General features: G+C 37.5%; 2 protein-coding genes and 1 pseudogene across 7 annotated transcripts; 2 read left to right on the top strand and 1 right to left on the bottom strand.

Moving 5' to 3' along the window:
* Nucleotides 1-1,346: 1,346 nt before the first annotated feature.
* On the bottom strand, nt 1,347-6,700 carry dusp11 (dual specificity phosphatase 11 (RNA/RNP complex 1-interacting)). 5 transcript variants are annotated; one of them, XM_051684557.1, is made up of 10 exons: nt 6,560-6,700; nt 6,182-6,261; nt 5,749-5,858; nt 5,514-5,645; nt 5,261-5,384; nt 4,431-4,491; nt 4,262-4,308; nt 3,745-3,820; nt 3,508-3,669; nt 1,347-2,140 (listed from the first exon to the last, which is right to left on the bottom strand). In XM_051684557.1, exons 2-10 carry the CDS (start codon nt 6,195-6,197, stop codon nt 1,831-1,833), a joined length of 1,038 nt encoding a protein of 345 aa, XP_051540517.1. In that variant the 5' UTR covers nt 6,198-6,261; nt 6,560-6,700; the 3' UTR covers nt 1,347-1,830. The 5 variants fall into 5 exon arrangements, with proteins under 5 accessions (XP_051540517.1, XP_051540519.1, XP_051540518.1 ...); XM_051684559.1 differs by having other exon boundaries at nt 5,749-5,824; nt 6,560-6,694; XM_051684558.1 differs by having other exon boundaries at nt 6,431-6,569.
* LOC127432990 (caspase-3-like) lies at nt 2,147-11,856 on the top strand. 2 transcript variants are annotated; one of them, XM_051684567.1, is made up of 5 exons: nt 2,147-2,419; nt 9,252-9,443; nt 10,065-10,228; nt 10,612-10,738; nt 11,265-11,856. In XM_051684567.1, the coding sequence occupies exons 2-5, from the start codon at nt 9,320-9,322 to the stop codon at nt 11,582-11,584; spliced, it is 735 nt and encodes a 244-aa protein (XP_051540527.1). In that variant the 5' UTR covers nt 2,147-2,419; nt 9,252-9,319; the 3' UTR covers nt 11,585-11,856. The 2 variants fall into 2 exon arrangements, with proteins under 2 accessions (XP_051540527.1, XP_051540526.1); XM_051684566.1 differs by lacking the exon at nt 2,147-2,419 and having other exon boundaries at nt 9,101-9,443.
* A 2,260-nt stretch (nt 11,857-14,116) lies between these two features.
* LOC127432262 (caspase-3-like) lies at nt 14,117-15,613 on the top strand (annotated as a pseudogene).
* The last annotated feature ends 4,211 nt before the right edge of the window (nt 15,614-19,824 follow it).

Genomic DNA, 19,824 nt, shown 5'->3' with positions numbered 1-19,824 from the left:
TGGTGACAGGAGCTTCCAGTACACAATACAAAAACAGCAACAAGACTTTAAAAAATAATTAAAATTGAATAAAAATATTGAAAAGTATATATAGAACACACAATAGACTAATTATATATATATATATATATATATACACACACACACACACACACACACATATGAATATATATATACACATACACGTGTGTGTGTGTGTGTATATATATATATATATATATATATATATATATATATATATCATACACACACACACACACACATGTAGTGCAAATCTAAATACAAATCGGTTATGTACAGTGCAAGGGAATGTAATGGTACCAATAATCCTCTCAGCAGTCCGAACTGTCCTTTGTAGTCTTCTTATATCGTAGCTGAACCAAACCAGACAGTTACTGAAGTGCAGAGGACAGACTCAATGACCGCTGAGTAGAACTGTATCAGCAGCGTCTGTGGCAGGTTGAACTTCCTCAGCTGGCGAAGGAAGTACAACCTCTGCTGGGCCTTTTTGGCAATGGAGTCAATGTGTGTCTCCCACTTCAGGTCCTGTGAGATGGTAGTGCCCAGGAACCTGAATGACTCCACTGCTGCCACAGTGCTGTTTATAATGGTGAGGGGGGGACAGTGTTGGGGGGTTCCTCCTAAAGTCCACAATCATTTCACCATTTCACCAATCACCATTTTGAGCGTGTTCAGCTCAAGGTTGTTTTGACTGCACCAGACAACCAGCTGTTTAACCTCCCTTCTGTATGCAGACTCATCGTCATCTCGGATGAGGCCGATGACAGTGGTGTTGTCTGCAAACTTCAGGAGCTTGACAGAGGGGTCCTTGGCAATGCAGTCGTTGGTGTACAGGGAGAAGAGTAGTGGGGAGAGCACACATCCCTGGGGGGCACCAGTGCTGATCGTACAGGTGCTGGAAGTAAATTTCCCATCTCACAAGCTGCTGCCTGTCTGTCAGAAAGCTGGTAATACACTGACAGATAGACATGGGAAACAAAGAGTTGGTGTAATTTAGTCCGGAGAATAGCTGGGATGATGGTGAACTGAAGTCCACAAAAAGGATCTTTGCATATGTCCCTGGTTTGTCCAGATGTTGCAGGATATGATGCAATCCCAAGTTGACTGCATCATCCACATACCTGTTTGCTCGATAAGCAAATTGAAGGGGATCTAGAAAGGGTCCAGTGATGTCCTTCGGGTGGGCCAACACCAGTCTCTCAAATGACTTCGTGACTTCATTAAATATAGTACCATTTCAGGCAGGCTCTCTTAGGATACGGGAGTTAGCAACTTGTAGCAGAAAGGCTCATACTGCGTAGGTGTCAAAATAAATTATACAAAACTTGGAAAAAAAAGCAACAATTTATTGCACTTAGAGATATTTAATTTGATTTTTTTTTTTTTTTTTTAAAACATTGTATGCATGTCCAATTTTAGCCAACTGAGTCAGAGGTCAAGCACACAAACTGTCTGGTCACAAAATGCCATGAATACACAATTAAACATAATAAAACTGCCCTCAAATACTAAGAAGTAGATTTAATGCTAAAAACAAAGGTTTGTTTTTTGCGGGCATAAAGGCAGGTGACAACAGGAATTCAAGGAAGAAGGTGTTATAGATCGCATATTAAATTGGATGATAAAATGACCAAATAATAGCTGAAAATAAAATCTCTCTGACCAACACATCTCATAGTGCTGTTAACTAGCAGAGGCCAATAAAATAGTCAACTTTTAGAGAGACCACATCAATTTACCAAGAATAACCATAATTTCTCCACAGAAAGAGCAATTTTTGTTTGGTTTTGGTTGCACAGGAGAGTCTGATTACTGAGAGTCTCCTCTGTTTCCATATGAAGTCTTATTTTTCCATCCTTTCTTACGATTTTTCCGATGTTTCCTATGAGGTCCTTGGGGTTCTTTAGAACCCTCTGGAGTGGGAAGTCTGCACGGCTTGCCAAACATGTCGGCATGCAGTTGAGATGGACAGGGGGCTGTAGAGCCAAAGCTTTGGCTGGGACGAGGGGGTCTCAGTTGACTCTGGCTGGGATGAGGGGGTCTCATGCCCATGGGTGAATGATAAGGCACTTGATCAGGCGGTCCAAACCGCTTTGTGTTGTTCTTCTGGTGGAATGGACTGAGAAGGAAGGTAACACAGAGATGAGATTGTGAGAATGTGTAAGGAACAACATTCTTCAAACAACATTTTTAACTCGATATTAAGCCATTAAACTTCTGTAATATATCTGTATGGGTGGTACTTTCATTGTCTTTCAGGAATCAATTGGGTCGTAAAAAATGGGTTGTTCCACACCAGAATTGGGTCAGACCTGAAAGCGAGTTTGTAGTTACTTGACTGGAATGTGAAGACTGAATGTAAAGTTCATCCTCGAGAGCATCTAAACGTGTCCCAATGGTATTGTTTTTTTATCTATTACTATTTGCTGTTATTTCTCCCCAATTTGGAATTCCCAATGTGCTCTAAGTCCTCGTGGTGGCGTAGTGACTCGCCTCAATCCGGGTGGCGGAGGACGAATCTCAGAGTCTGAGACCATCAATCCACGCATCTTATCACGTGGCTTGTTGAGCACGTTACCGGCATCCACACACAACTCAACACGCGCCCCACTGAGAGCGAGAACCACATTATAGCGAACATGAGGTGGTTACCCCATGTGACTCTACCCTCCCTAGCAACCAGGCCAATTTGGGTGCTTAGGAGATCTGGCTGGAGTCACTCAGCACACCCTGGATTCGAACTCGTGACTAGGATTCAATACTCACTGAGCTACCCAGGCCCCTCCACTATTTGCTATTATTGATGTAACTTTAATTAAATTAACAACAACAACTGGCAACTGACAAAAAGTTTTTTTTTCCCCCAAAGGTGGACAAGTTATAACATTTTTATAAAAGATTACGAAGCTAAAAAAAAAAAAAAATTCTTTGCAATAATATGCATGGATGATTCATGCACAATAAGATCAGCAATGTGTATAAAGGAATAGTTCACCTAGAAATGAAAACAACAGCATAAAAATAGTCCATAAATCACCAGTGATTAAATCCATATCTTAAGAAGTGATATAATAGGTGTGGATGAGAAACAGATCAACATTTTGGTCCTTTTTTACTTTTAATTTTCCTCCCTGCCCAGTAGGTGCCGATATGTACGAAGAATACGAATTGCTGAAAACAAAAGAACTCTTGGAAGAGAAGAGCGCTGAGAAGGGCTGTTCTGGACACTGTTGATATTTTATTGACCTACAGAGCTAAAATATTCTTCTAATATTCATTTCTTTTCAGCAGAAGAAAGTCATACACATTTGAAATGGCATGAGGGTGAGTAAATGATGAGAGTTTTTTTTGTTGGGTGAACTATCCCTTTAAGTAAATAGAGTCTACTTTGTTAACATACTGACATCAAATAAAATCCATTTTAACAAAGACTGACAACAACATTCAGAAAACACCCTTAAAAATCTTAATGGTGTAGAAGCCTACACATATTTGTTCTGGGCTTTTCTGTGTCCTGGATGAGGCCGCCATCCATTAAAAGTAGGGTCATGGTAATGTTGTTCTCTTTGATGAGGAAGTACATCATGTTGTGTCCTGTTTGCACATCCCTGAGTGGGGTCTTGGTCTGGTTCCTCGATTCCCACATTACTGCATGCAAGATCATTAAATTAAAATGATAAACTACTCTAAATGAGAGCAGTAATCTTGTGTAGATCACCTCACCTTCTCTTGGGCCCCCTTCTCAGATCATCAATATAGTTCTGCCTCTCTATTGAGTGTCCCCTAGAAGCATTGAACACTGGAAAAATTGCCAGAGCATTTAATACCAATAACTAAAGAACATGTCTATAATTAATAACATGTACACACAAAACCAACAGACAGTATATCTAAAATATGGTAATAATGTTGAATATGTTAACCTCTCTTACCTTAAAGGTTAACATGAACTAACAATAAACGATGTTTTCACAGCATGTGTTAATCTTGGTTAGTTCATTTCTACATATACTGATACATTTTTATATTAAAAGATGCATATGTTAACATTACTTAATGCGTTATGAATTAACTATTATTCATAGTATCTATAAATTAACATTAATATTGAGAAACATTAATTAGTATTCATTGTTAGCTCATGATATCTAATGCATTAACTAATGTTAATGTATAGAACCTTACTGTGAAGTTACCAAAAACATTTCATAATAACTTTACTGAAATTGTGCATACTAACATTCAATCGCTTTCCTAGGCTCCATTCCATCAACATCAATGAGGTATCTGTGATAAAATATTTCACATTGACCAATGCTGGATGTATTAACTCATCTAAATACAATGAACTGATCACAACTACGGCTGGTATGCTTGTAAACTATCAACAAGAAAATGAACTGACATACCGACATATAAGATAGCCAGTGCGATTCAAACCATGCGTGCAATGAACACCAATCAGCTTATCTGCAAGAAAGAAAATGGCAAATGCTTTTTTGTGTGTGTAATTTTCTCCCCAATTTGGAATTCCCAATGCGCTCTAAGTCCTCATGGTGGCGTAGTGACTTGCCTCAATCCGGGGGGCTGAGGACGAATCTCAGTTGCCTCCGCGTCTGAGACCGTCAATCCGCACATCTCATCACGTGGCTTGTTGAGCATGTTACCACGGAGACGTAGCACGTGGAGGCTTCACGCTATTCTCCTTGGCATCCACGCACAACTCGCCACGCGCCCCACCGAGAGCGAGAACCACACATTATAGCAACCACGAGGAGATTACCCCATGTGACTCTGCCCTCCCTAGTAACCGGGCCAATTTAGTTGCTTAGGACACCTGGCTGGAGTCACTCAGCACGCCCTGGATTCGAACTCGCGACTCCAGGGGTCCGACCATTTTACTTCCATAATGTGAAGTTTTTCCACTTGAAACAAGATATTTAATGCAAAAAAAAAAAAAAAGTAGGACAAGACTTGACTGTATTTATAGGGAATGGATTGGATCATGAAAAGCAGTCTCTATGTCATGTGGTTGAAAAAAGAGGGCTTGGTGACATGGTGACACTTCGCTTGGTGCAGAGCAAGTTATTTCTTTTTGATGAAAGATAACGAAGACGACTTTGTTCTTTGGAACAATCTGCATTGATGAATTGTTCACATAAAAAGCAGGAATATGAATATGATCTTTAATTAATGCAAGCTGTCTTTATAAAAAAAAAAAAAAAAAAATTTAACTCACCATTGTTTTCATTCTCACGCAGAAACCGCCTGACGGCTTTCTTGAAACTGAGAATCGTGGCATTATTCGGCACTTCATGCCCGGCTGTGAAAATTTTCAAGTGGTGCAGCGTGTCTGGCAAATCCTTACACAAACACAATCACACATTTAGAACTGAACAATTAGTAGATCAAGTACGCATAAACGGTACCAAAGTTGACAAGCCGGATTGGCCAACAAGGAGGCTGTGAGTGGGAAACACTGTAAATCCTACCTGTGGTTTATAGTAGCGAGTTGTGAAAGTGAGATCAATAATAAGACCCAATTCTTGGCCTTCCTTCTCCAACATATGCACAAGATCAAACGGTCCAAAGACTTGTGACTGTGTTAACTGATATCTGAAAGACTACAACAGAAAGAATAGGTATCACTGGAGTAAATAATAAGTTCACATGATCATTTGAAGTGGAAAAAAATAAAGGATTTCTTCAAGTGTGAAGTCTTCAAACCTGTTTTAAAGGAACTTTGAAGGTGATGAAACGTGTTCCTGGGATCCGTTTACCCACTGCCGTATAATCTGTCCATCTTAACGGTACACACAGGATTGTGAACAGATACACTTAAAGGGACAGTTCACCCAAAAATAAAAATTCTGTCATTATATACTCATCCTCATGTCATTCCAAACTGTTTGACTTTCTTCTGTGCAACACAAAATGGATATGTAAGGCAGAATGGTTGGTACTGACAACCTCAGTCACCATTCACTTTCATTGTATGGAGAAAAAAAAAAGTTGCAGTGAAAGTGAATGGTGACTGAGGGTAACATTCTGCGTAATGTCTTAGTTTATGTTACATGGAAGAAAGTAAGAAAGAATTTTAATTTTCGAGTGAATGATCCCTCTCAGCTTACCAAACTTCACTATACTAATCAATACGAACCTGTCAGGAATTGCATTTTTCTTTTTTGAAGGCATATCTTCAAAGCTGCTTTCTCTTTGGAAAGTCACACACTTTAAATTCTGCAAATCACAAATATGTTTGATTACACCCTAAAGCCAACAGACATCACTGTAATTACCGTCAAGGAAACTGGACTGAACATTTTCAAGTATTTTGATTAAAAGTGTCAAAGAAAACAGTGAGCAGAATCGGACATTAGTTTCACACTCATGTCTGTCCAAAACAAACCTCGTTTAATGCTCCAAACAGCCATTCAAAACAGCTGTGTTCGGTTTCAGTATTCCAACATTATATAATTTAAAGTTAAATATAGTTAAAAAGAATGGTAACTTTTACAGTTAAGCAGATTATTATTACCTCTGCAAGGTTCTCTTTCCACGTTAACAGACACTCCACACGCGCGTGCACTACCCAACACACTCTTCTGCCGGCGAACCTGTGGGGTCTGCTGTCACCCTCAGGCCGGGAGGGACACGACACTCCAACCCGCACTGAATGTACTGTGTTTCTCAGGGTTGGTTTATTCTTCTGCTTCTTTTAGGGTTTATTGGCAAACCAGCTTACAGGTGCATTACCGCCACCTACTGAACTGGAGTGTGGACCAGGCGATTAGCCGAGATAGGAAGGGGAAAAAAACAAAAAACAAATTCCAAGTTCATATTGGAAAGTCAGTTTCTGTATAGGCAAATATCTTTAAGTCTTGGCTACAAAAAGCTATAAAAATAATTTCCACTGTCATTGCCCTGGAAGCTGTCACCATGGGAATTAAAAATAAATATTAAATCCATCTTTCACAACACAGTTGGCTTTAAAATGTGGACAATTTTATAGGCTATATTACGGAAGCTCTGAACCGCAAGGTGGAAAAAAAAATGTCTCTCTTCAAAAAAAAAAATAAAAAAAATGTTCTCTCTCTTCAAAATTTTTTTTTCTCTCTTCAAAAAAAATTTGTTTTTCTCCAAAAAAAATTTTTCTCTCTTCAAAAAAATGCATGCGGTTCCAACCTTGGCCACCAGGTGCCACTATCAGTAAACTTGTAATCTTATGCTTTTAATGCTTTCTCTGTTGCTATATTGCTGAATAATACATTTATTATTTGTTTAAGGGTTTGCAAACCTTAAGATAAAATCAGGTTACATATGTTTGATATGGCATTCGTTGTCGTGTAACAACTGGAGTTATTTTTTTGTTTGAAATTGTTGGTCTTTCTAAACCATCTATGCCATTTGCTCAGTGTTACATGGAGGAAGCGAAGGAATGTATTGAGGAAAACGGGAAACATGGGGAAATTATTATTATGTCTGTCCTTTTGAAGTGTTAGGGGTACATCTGGTAATGTTAATGTTGTTGTAAGTAATCTAATTTCTAAACGAAAAGATCATTTATAAATTAAATCCTCGCGACTGAACGGGGATGTCATGTGCAGACTTTCATGGTGGAATTTAATTATAATAATATATTTTAATATAAAAAGTTGTCTATGCTTTTGAAACACACAGTCTACTGCAGAAATGAAGAGTTCCAGATGAAGAATGTCAAATAAATATCCAAATATTGTTGGTCTGTCAGTTATCCTGGCAAACATTTGATACTGCTAACAATCCACAGTAGATTGACTTTGGGACATTTAGAGCATCAACAAATGAGTCTATATATTCATTAGGGGAATTTAAAAATTATTGTACAATTCACAAGATTAATTCATATGACCACCCGGTATACACAAACTCCACGGTGTCATGCATAGCGAGCCACGTGATAAGATGCGTGGATTGACTGTCTCAGAAGTGGAGGCAACTGAGACTTGTCCTCCGCCACCCAGATTTAGGTGAGTAACCGCACCACCACAAGGATCTACTAAGTAGTGGGAATTGGGCATTCCAAATTGGGGAGAAATTTGGAATAAAATAAATAAATAATAATGACCAAAGATTGAAATGCCGTGGAAATACTTTTCAACACTTTTGACATTGAATCTCTGTTTTGCATGCACAAATTCTTGTTTTCCTCTGCAGTGTTTTTTATGTTGAGTTTGAATTAGAATAATACTTTTCTGTCCTTCAGACTTCAAATCTAATATCATGATATTTTTGTAATAGTTAACAACAAAACCACACTAGCATACATGCTGGCAAGTGTCGTCTTCATGAGGATAGAAATAAACTGGATGGGTTCTCAGGGAACATCACTATTTTTCATGAACATCAGGTTGGGGCATGTTGTCACATTTTTATTTAGGCCAGTTGTCAAAAAACAGTTTACTTGGCAAATTTTAATTTTAAACAATTGGTGAATGACAATTTCTGTAAGCTAAAATAATGGTTTGATATTTTTGTAGTTTACCTTTTTCATTGTTTCTGTTTCATGAATTATGTGTTTCATAATTGTTTTACTGTATGGATTTTGGTGAAAAGCCAATAATAGGTGCTCAAAAAAGAATTTATGCTGCTTGTACACTTTCCTTAACCCTCCTAGGCTGTCCAGTCATTTCTGACCAATTTTTGTTTTTTTAATAAAAATTAGTTCCTCAATCTGAGTGGTTCAAGACTTGGTGAATTTATTCAGACTTGTGATCTAAACAAACAAACCAAAAATTAAGTTCATTCGATGAGTCTAAGTGGTCATAAAAATAACAACAAAACAAATAATATTTGTTAAAATAATGTAATTAAATTTTCCTCAATTTTATTAAGTTCATTCAACGTTTTATTTTTTGTGAGTGTATTTAGGAATGTTATTATAATAGTTTAATGTGTTTTCAATGAACTGTATCTTTTTTCCTGTGTAATAACCGTGGAAATTTTAAATTGCGTGATGACACAAGGTGTTGCTAAAGAAGTAAATATTGCATATTTGGCTAGTAACCTCTGACAGACATGCAAATGAGACTCATTGAGGGCGGCTCCTACAGTATGTATGATGCTGAGACAGGCTCACATTGTAGACTTTCCAGTCAGCTGAACTTATTCTCAGTTCTCATTCTCAGATTAGATTTCAGTGTTTAAAAAAATAGAGAGAAAGATGTCTGTTTGCAAATTGCCTTTCACAGCAAGCAAGAGCCTGAGGAACAGGGCATTAATTGTGTCTGTGGAAAACTTCTATCCGGATGTGGATCTAATGAAGCGGAGGGGTGTAAAGAGAGACACGCAGAGACTTCATAAAATTCTTACTAAACTCGGCTTCTCTGTGGTCATCAAACAAGACATGGAGGCAGAAGAGATCTATGAAGCGTTCAAAGCCGGTAATATATGCACATCATGATACAGTATATAGATATTTAGCAGGATTTGATGTTTCATATTTGCAATGTACTTTTTGTATTTTGCCATGCAAGCTCCTCCATAAAACATGTTATATAAAGAAATATACTGGGGACAAAGTCCACATTTGTTCAAATTGTTCATAACACTGGCCTCACTTATCAGCAAACACAGATAAAACTGCAATTTATCGCTGATATGACCTCTTTTTAAACAATGATCTGTATAGCTGTTGTTGAAAAACAATTAGTAATATATTGTGTATATGGGACAGGTATTATATTTTGGCGGAGCATGACTCATTTGACTATTGAATTAAGTTTTATACTATAATGTGAGCAACATTAGTCAACCAATGACTAAAAGTCATGTAGGATGAAAAGTATGCGATTTGTGTCAGTGGGTTTGAATGGAAGAGTGTAAATCAATCCGCAGCTGTGTAAAAACGATATAATGACAGCTTGTTCTCTGTTTTGAGGGACAGCTGAGCTAAAAAAGAAAACTTGCATTATCCATTCCATTTCGGCACCTTAGGATGTACAATATTTTTATGGACACATAACACTGACATTAACTATTTGTGATGTGTCTTCTATCCTCAGAGAGCAAGAAGACAGTAAAAGACTGTTTTGTGGGCGTCATATCCAGTCATGGCGAGGAGGGTGTTGTGTTTGGTGCTGATGGATGTCCTGTGAAACTGGCCAAGATCTACAGTTACTTTGGAGGTCCGTCAATGACGGGCAAGAACAAACTCTTCCTTATACAGGTACAATTTTCTCATACAGTTGTTAAACAGTCTCAAAGATAAACTCTCATGGTGGTGGTGTAGTGGACTAAAGCACTGAACTAGTAAGCAAAAGGTTGTTGGTTCAATTCCCACAGCCACCACCATTGTGTCCTTGAGCAAGGAACTTAACTCCAGGTTGCTCCAGGGGGATTGTCCCTGTAATAAGGGCACTGTAAGTTGCTTTGTATAAAAGTGTCTGCCAAATGCATAAATGTAATATATTCCTAAGTGTGTGCTTCAGCTCATTTTCTTTGCTGTGCTATAATTAACATTACTATCCAGTTTAGAATTCCTTAAACACATGACAGATGGGTCTTGTTGCCAATTTCCACTGAATATATGTGATGCGTGATTTTCTGCAGGCTTGTCGAGGACATGAGTTGGATGGAGGTGTGGAGACAGACTCTTCATTCTCAGAGGAAGAGGAGAGCATGTCTGAGCTTTTTTCCATTCCCATTGACACCGCAGTCATGTACGCCACAGCCCCAGGTCAGCATCTCTTTAATGATTTACAGTGTGCTGAATGATAAACAAAAAACTTTGCATAGAGTGTAGATGTAGCAGTCACATACACATAGGTTTTTCTTCTACTATGGACAATATTTTAATAAAATCAACTATAATCAATATATATATATATATATATATATATATATATATATATATATATATATATATGTATAAACGTTGGTTGTGGTGGGAATGACAGCTGCAATTTGTGTAAAAATGTCAATAATTAATTTCCCAGAAAATAAATATTAAACTGGCATTTATTCCAGTCTTTATTTAGATGATCATAATTTAAGAAAAATTCTAAAATAATTAATATAATAACTAACAAATACTTTGCATTGAATGTTCTAAATAAAAACAGAAAAACATTAAAATCAGTTAGTTTTATTTAAGATCATCCCCTTGGATATAAATATGCTTGTAGTTGAAGAAACCCCAATGTGTACATACATATAACTTAAATGTTCTTCACTGACATGCATGTATTGCATTTGTTCTGTAGGTTACGGTGCATTCATGCATCCTTTGGGCTCAGCGTTTATTCAGACTCTCTGTGATCTGCTGGAACAGGAAGGAGGTCCAAATCTGGAGCTCACACAACTCATGACTCGCCTGAAATACCAGGTTGCCTACAACTTCCAAGCAAAAGGCAAAATGTTGGGTGGCAAAAAGCAGATGCCGTGCTTTGTGACCCGCTTTACCAGAGAGGTGTTTCCATTCATGGACAGCAGGACAGCAGCAGCAGAAGATTTGAACTTCAGCTTTGCAGCCACACAGTTTATTGATGAACCGAAAAGATCACAGAGGAGATCCATCAGCTGAAGTTTATGAAGAATCTGATGCAGGAACTGTATAGAGAGCCATCTCTGAGCCATCGTTCATATTATCTCATTTGAAACTGATAATAAAACAGATAAAGTGACGTAAAGTTACATCTGCAGCAGGAAGTGGCTGAAAAGAGAAGGATGTGACCTCTTTTATAAAGCTCCATTTAACTCTCTGGGAATTTTATTGTGTTTGTTACTTCCATTTATTTATGGTCTTAAAGTATTTTCAGAGTATTTAATAAAAAAAAATAAAAAAAAGTAAAATAAGATAATATCTAAATTATAAGAACAGAACATGTTTTTGTAAAATTCTTGCTACTGTTCATCTGTAACATATGTGGTCTTTCAATAAAACATTCTGTTTTAAGAAACTGTGGCAATTATTGAAGTTCAATGATTTAATTAATTACATTTGGTAGACACTTATCCAAAGCAACTTACAATGCAGTCATGGCTTGGTGTTATCAAGGCTGTGCTCTACAACATGTAAATGAGTGAATTTAGACACAGCTGTACACATATACAAGACGATGTCCATTTACATTTATGTCTTTGACAGATGCTTTTATCCAAAGAGACTGTGCATTCAAGGTATATAAAACATTTCACTAATATATGTGTGTTCCCTGGGAATCAAGCCTATGACCATGGCATTGCTAGAGCCATATTCTTCAGGTTAAAATGAACTATTTCAACAGTTATCATTTTATTACATTAAGTCATTTAACTAATTCTGGGAAGTAGTAATGTTATAATAATCCTGAATGGTTGTAAATGGATTCAAAATAAAACTGAAACAAAGGTAGTGTCCAGCTGTCTGTGACACAGATTATGTCATTATTATACTTCACCTTTAACATATTTACTTTAAGGTGTGAACAGGATATTGCACAGTCTGTACTTTTGCAAGTGTTCGTGTGATGTGATGTGAATAACAGTTGACAGCAAGTCTGGAATTCATCAGTGCACTTCACGGAATGTTAGTCACAAACACTAAACTGCCAAGTTCCATCTGTTTAAAATGATGACTGGTGTATGTTCCCTTTGAGTCATTTGGTATGTTAATGACTGGAGTTAAAGTATAGTTCTAATTCTTTTAGTATAGTTCTTTTTCATTTTAAGAATATATAAAAAGGAGTTTTGAACATTTTGGCACTAATGCGTTAGGGAAAGACAAAAAAATTGTTAAAAAAATATTACAGTAAGATGAATTGATTGCTGTTTCTGTCCTGTTTTCACAGAGGACACAGCAGAATTCACAGTTTTACTTATCATACAGGATAAGCTACATGTACTGATAAATACCTAAAGGGTCATGCAGTTCAGACAATAAAACAGGTTTTGGTCTGTCATGAAATTCTCATTTTGTACTGATATGCCAGATAATGTGGCAAGGAAAAAAGCAGTCTATCAAACAGTTGAAACTTGACATAGTGGCATTACACATGTATACTGTATGTAGAGTAGACAGAGATTCAAATGTTTCATTTCAATAGACCTTACTCATAGTAACGCCATATTCGATTTTTGACGGGAATTAAAACAAGGCTGGGAGTTCATCAATGGGTTGTACTGTTGTTTATATTAGTGTTGATCGTTCAACTGATGAAACATAAAAAATATGCCTTTCCAAAAAAATCAGTAGATAAAAAACTCCAGAAAGCACGAGTTGTGAAAATTAGATGAACAAACTGTAAGTTTATCCCTCACAGCCTTGTTTTTACTGGCAAAAAACAAAACAAAAAAACTTTGCAGCTGTCCATAAGCAAATGTATTACACAGATGTTACATTTAAAAAGTAGCCTATAATCATTCTAAATGTATTGACGACAAAATCGATAATTTTAGGTTGCTTAACTTGCTTTGTAAGTGATTTGAGACCGAGTTCAGTTGTAATGGAGTATTCAACATTCAAAAGAACTGGCTCATTAAGAGTCATTCGTTCGCGAATCGGAATATACCGGAAAAGCCGTATGTTTCGCGCTTTAGATTCAAAAGAGCCGATGCATGAGAGTCATTCGTTCGGGAATCAAAATACACTGATAGCGCTGTGTGTTTTATGCTGTAGATCCAGTAGGTGGCAGCGCTGCTGCTGAAATGTCAGGCTGGAAACACTTTCAGAGTATTTTAGTGCAGTGTTCCATCTGCCTTGGTGGAAAATTGCACGTAGGGAAACCGTTAACAGAACCAAAAGTCATGAAGATCATACAATTCCGGTATTTTTTTTTAAAGAATGGAACCGGTTCTGAACAAGAACCACTTCTCTGTTCCCAACCCTATTCCTGACTGATCATAAAAGGAAATATTTCTTGTAATTATTGATTTTTTTTATGGAAGGAAGAAGGAAGAAAGTTAGTGCATTAGTAGGATAGGGTCAAGTGCTTGAATAGCAAACAAGAGCGTGAAGAACAGGACATTAATTGTGTCTGTGGAAAAGTTCTATATGGATGCGGGTCTGATGAAGCGGACGGCCGTTTAGAGAGACACTCAGAGGCTTCACAAAATTCTCACCAAACTTGGCTACTCCATGGTCATCAAACAAGACATGGAGGCAGAAGAGATCTATGAAGCGTTTAAATCTGGTAATGGGTGCCCATCGTGATATATTGAAACATGTTTAGTCTAATAATTCAACTTCAACTCAAGCATGTCAACTTTTTCCATGCTAGACACATTTAAATTATTATTATTATTTTTTTTATGTCTTTTGCATGAGAGCCCTTCATTGAAACATGTTATATAAAGTAATATACTGGGTACAAAGTTCATGTTTGTGCATTGTAGCCTATTAATACTGTCTTTGATTATTAGCAAATACAGATTAAACTGCAATTTTACTCTAATGTGACCTCTTTTTAACAGTACCTATTATTGCTCTTGTTTCTTTTTGGATGCAAAAGAATTGAATGTTGCTATCCATTTAAAATAAATAAATATGAGTTAACATATGACTTTATGAAAAAAGGCTTATATAATTTGATCTGTGAGTTTAAATGAAAGAGATTGTGCCATTGTGAATCAGTCCTTGTAAATATTATAATGACAGCTTGTGCTCAGCTTTGGCCCTGGACCAGAAAACATCTAGCATCTAATATGTCATTGGTTTGAACTTATTCTATATGATGTGTCCTTAATCCTCAGAGAGCTAGAAGGCATTATATCTAATCATGGCAAGGAGGGTGTTGTGTTTGGTGCTGATGGATGTCCTGTGAAACTGGCCAAGATCTACAGCTACTTTGGAGTTCTGTCAATGATGGGCAAGAACAAACTCTTCCTTATACAGGTACAATTTTCTCCCACAGCTGTTAAAGAACCTCAAAGACAAACTATTGTGACCTTTCTTCTGTCTGTGCCTGTGCTAAGCTTACACAGACATAGTTAACCTTACAATCCAGTTTAGAATTCCTGAAACACATGAAAGATGGGTCTGGTTGCCATTTCCGTTGAATGTATGTGATTATCGTGACTTTCTGCTATGCAGGCTTGTCGACTAAATGATTTGGGTGGAGGTGAAGAGACAGCTCTTCATTCTCAGAAGAAGAGGAGAACATGTCTGAGCTTTTGTCCATTCCCATTGACACCGTCAATATGCCATGTCATGTATGCCACAGCCCCAGGTCAGCATCTCTAACGATTTACAGTGTGCTGAATCTCCACTACATAGTTTCCTTAAATAAAATGTTCCTCACTTACATGCATGTATTGCATTTGTTCTGTAGGTTACGGTGCATTCATGCATCCTTTGGGCTCAGCGTTCATTCAGACTCTCTGTGATCTGCTGTCCAAATATGGAGCTTACACGACTCATGACATGCCGAAATACCAGGTTGCCTACAACTTCCAAGCCAAAGGCAAAATGTTGGGTGGCAAATAGAAGATGCCGTGCTTAGTGACATTCTTAACCAGAGAGGTGTTTCCATTCATGGACAGCAGGACAGCAGCAGCAGAAGACTTGAACTTCAGCTTTGCAGCCACACAGTTTATTAATGAACACAAAAGGTCACAGAAGAGCTTCATCAGTTGAAGATTATAAATAATCTGATGCAGGATCTGTACAGAGAGCCATCTCTGATAATAAAAAAATGACATTACATCACATCAAATTACAATGCAGCAGAAAGTAAGCTATTGAAAAAAAATACAAAAATACGCCCATGTGACCAGCACTTGTGTGGTGCTTCATTTAAGTCTCTGAGAATTTTCTTATTGTGGTACTTCTTTTATCTTACTGGCTTCCTAACCCGCTACCGGACATGGGATACAGCATTCATAGAACACATCAACAGTGGCCGCCTAAACCTCGAGTTCAAAGATTACCCTGAAGTCGCAAATAACCCCTCCCAATTTACTCACGGCATTTTCGCAATAACAGCCAGCCCACGTGCCGGCACGGCAGCTCCGGCAAAAAAATTAGCAGTACCAAAACCCCCCCTAACAACAGAAATCATTATACTTTTATAGCTTCACGCTCATACTGCTAATACAAAACAGGTGTGTGAAGCCTACTGTTCTTCCCCCCGGCGGAACCCAGGGAGCGATACTATAGGTGATTCCTCAGCCCTCACCAATTTGTTTGGGATCAGCATTTTACATCGGCGTAACTGTCTAGCTCATGTTTAGACAGACCAACAATATTTGGATATTTATTTGACATTCTTCATCTGGAACTCTTCACTTCTGCAGTAGACAGTGTGTTTCAAAAGCATAGACAACTTTTTATATTAAAATATATTATTATAATTAAATTCCATCATGAAAGTCTGCACATGACATCCCCGTTCAGTCGCAAGGATTTAATTTATAAATGATCTTTTTGTTTAGAAATTAGATTACTTACAACAACATTAACATTACCAGATGTACTCCTAACACTTCAAAAGGACAGACATAATAATAATTTCGCCATGTTTCCCGTTTTCCTCAATACATTCCTTCGCTTCCACCATGTAACACTGAGCAAATGGCATAGATGGTTTAGAAAGACCAACAATTTCAAACAAAAAAATAACTCCAGTTGTTACATGACAACGAATGCCATATCAAACATATGTAACCTGATTTTGTCTTGATTAAGGTTTGCAAACACTTAAATAAATAATAAATGTATTATTCAGCTATATAGCAACAGAGTTTACTGATAGTGACACCTGGTGGCCAAGGTTGGTACCGCATGCATTCTTTTGAAGAGAGAAGATAAAAAAAAAATTTTGAAGAGAGAAAAAAAAACATTTGAAGAGAGAAACTTTTTTTTTTTTTTTTAAGAGAGAAAAAAAAAAATTTGGAATAGAGAAAAAAAAATTTGGAAGAGAGAAAAAAAAATTTTAGGAAGAGAGAAAAAAATTTAAGACTTAGGCTCAGGAAGGAACTGACACTATTTTTATTTTTTTTTTTATTTATTTTTTTTTTAACACCGTGCGGTTCAGAGCTTCCGTAAAACACCAAGCACACTGCACAAGCACCTTACAACATCGCCATCTACTGACGAAACGTCGTAAACGCAGGACTTTTACTTGTCACCGCTAGAGGGCAGTCTCGAAGCGCAACCACATGAATCCCTCTCTCATGGCGAGAAAAATGGGACGCTCAGCGCTTCTCTTCTCACTTGTATAATTACTTTTATGGGAATTTGAGACAAATGTTCCATTTTAATTGACTAGTGTTTTCCTGCATGCATAACCGTGTCCACATTCGACAAACCATCTACATCTACCGACAAAACGCCATTAAGACCTACCAAAATATACGAATTAATTTATTACCACTAGAGGGCAGTGTCGTATTTACCGTAAGTAATATACGACAACTGGAAACATACAAACGAAAAGGACCCAAGGACCCAATTTGCAATCAGTTCTAACTTTAATTTGTTGGCAATACATAATTTAATTGCATAAAACAACACAGCTTTTCAAAACAGTGCTTTCTGAATGCTGCTTAAAGCCTTTCTTAGTACCTTGATTGTTCCCTGGTCAACTGTCACTTTAGTCTGGAATGTGTTATTTTTGTGCACCACTACACCACAAATGGACTGGTCATCTCATGATTACAGGTCTACTGCCTTTACTGTGTCCTTGAGAGCTGACAAGACCCAAATGAGCAATTCTAGAGAGACAACAAAGCAGTGTCAATTTTTGACACCAAAAGTAAAACTTTTTTCTCTCTAACTTTTGATTACCATTCATCTAAACAGTTGCATCATCAAAGAACTTTCCCCCCACACACAGTTCTATCTCTGAGACCAGTCGGGTGGGAGCCACTCACCAGTGGAGCTCATCTCACAGTCTCTCTGTTGCCTGATCTTTAAATGCCACAGGCATTAAATTTTCAGTTTCATCACTTGGTAGGGATCACGGTAACATATTTAACTCAGATTTACATGGTCAAGTCACCTTATATGACATACTTTTTATGATTATAATAATCCTCATAAGGTTTCACAGCTGTCTCTACTTTTTTTGACAAGCAGAGGTGCACCAAATCCCTCTAAAAACCAGCAAATCAGACCAAGAGGCCACCTAACCACCTTAGGCTCGTTTAAGCTGTTTTTTTGTTTGTTTGTTTTTTAATTATTTTTGTTTTTAGCAGGGATCTGGATCTCTGTAAGTGAAGTTTGTGTCTACAGAACACAAACTTAACATAGCTAATAGGGATGTGCAAAACTACCAGTTTTCATAATCGACTAGTCGTCAGTTGTTTGCGTCAGTTTTAAGGATAATAATATGTAATTAGGCTCCGTTATGTTCACATGACCCCGATCAAACATATTTCAGAGGGATATACGGACACTAAGTGCAGCACTTCAACATAGTAACTAATGGATGTTCAACAAAAAATATAGGCTAAATAACTACAATGTTTATTGCACAAAACTATTAAAGTAAGACAAGTAAGAAATAACAAAGGCTCTTATATAGAGTGGTACAAAACCGCTTATGCACATCCTGAACGCACAATGATGCGCTTCAATGAAATCAAAGTGCTTCAGGGTGATCCTCGCTGCACAATCAAATGTGCAGAACTGCAAGGGTACGCATCTAATTCACGACATCAAGCAGTTTTTATTTAAGCAGTGTCAGACAGAATCAGCAAAAGACTTTGGCGGCTGAAACAGCAGCGGTGCATAGCTAAACTTAAAGCATTAAAGAGACTAAACTTCTTGCAAACGTTTTATTATGCTGCTGACTATAATAACACTAAAGCATTCTCCAAGACGTTGCGTCTCTCAATTAATTTGAGGAATGTGCCTCCCATTAAAACCACCACCACTAAAAATATTAATGTTAGTAGTCCACCCCACTAATCGACCTGTCACTAGTTGATTAGTCAACCACCGTGGCACATCCTTAATAGACATTAAGACATTGAGCTCTCCATCTTTAATTGCTGCCCCTGAAATTCTCATATGTGTGTGTAGTTGTGTTATTGGGTCACTCCATCTCCTCAGTAAGACATAATTGCTATTTTTTGGCAGCCATTGGCATCCCAGGGGCCACAGACTCTCATAACCCGCCTTCCATGCCTTTTGCTAATCGAAATAGCTAATGAGATCTCAGAGGACTGACTTTCCAAGCCTCTTAATTAAAAAGAATGGCACATGATTGTGCTGTAAAGTTGTGGAAATATTTTAATTGTGGATACAGCTTTTGCAATTTGTGTTTGGGCGAAAGCAGACTTGCTTATTCACATATGTAAAAGACGTCTCGCCATTTTTCAGACGCTGTGCCAAGTTCAGAAGAACTAATAAAAACGCGTCTCGAGACATCTGCGTGTCATTTTCGTAGCGCTGCATTTTTTTTTTTTTTTTTTACCGAAATACGTACTCGGTCTGAACGGCCTCTTAAAGGTGCTTTAAGCGAATTTTTTTATAAATGAAATGACACGCAGAAAATGTCCATATTATCTGAAAGGGTTTATTGTTATTAAATTAGGCGCCATGAAATGGTATCACACCTGTCTCTGACAGCGGAAGTCTCTGTAAAGCGCGGGAAAAAAAAAATTGACCGCGGGCCGCGGTACTTTTGACAGTTATCAGTGTGAGAAAGCTATTTTGCTACTGTTGCTTTTTACAACTAACGTCACAGTACCTATGTGCGGATATCAAACTCAATATTTATTTTCTTACCTGTGACATTAATGCTCTCTCCATCTCTGAGGTTCATCCAAGGCACACTGCAGCTGAATGTGCCCCAAATGTGATGTTCTGGTCAAAAAAATGAACTTTTTTTTTTTTTGCAA

This window comes from Myxocyprinus asiaticus, chromosome 42 (assembly GCF_019703515.2).
Source record: "Myxocyprinus asiaticus isolate MX2 ecotype Aquarium Trade chromosome 42, UBuf_Myxa_2, whole genome shotgun sequence".
Classification (NCBI taxonomy): domain Eukaryota; kingdom Metazoa; phylum Chordata; class Actinopteri; order Cypriniformes; family Catostomidae; genus Myxocyprinus; species Myxocyprinus asiaticus.
This window is presented reverse-complemented; position numbering and strand designations above follow the sequence as displayed.

Coding starts and splice junctions, on each gene's coding strand:
- dusp11 (XM_051684557.1), bottom strand. Junction 4,492..5,260: donor GCGTGAGAATGAAAACAATG/GTGAGTTAAATT, acceptor TCTTTCTTGCAG/ATAAGCTGATTGGTGTTCAT. Junction 3,670..3,744: donor AGAAGGGGGCCCAAGAGAAG/GTGAGGTGATCT, acceptor TCTTGCATGCAG/TAATGTGGGAATCGAGGAAC.
- LOC127432990 (XM_051684566.1), top strand. CDS start 9,224: ATGTCTGTTTGCAAATTGCCTTTCACAGCAAGCAAGAGCCTGAGGAAC. Junction 9,444..10,064: donor CTATGAAGCGTTCAAAGCCG/GTAATATATGCA, acceptor TTCTATCCTCAG/AGAGCAAGAAGACAGTAAAA. Junction 10,229..10,611: donor ACAAACTCTTCCTTATACAG/GTACAATTTTCT, acceptor GATTTTCTGCAG/GCTTGTCGAGGACATGAGTT.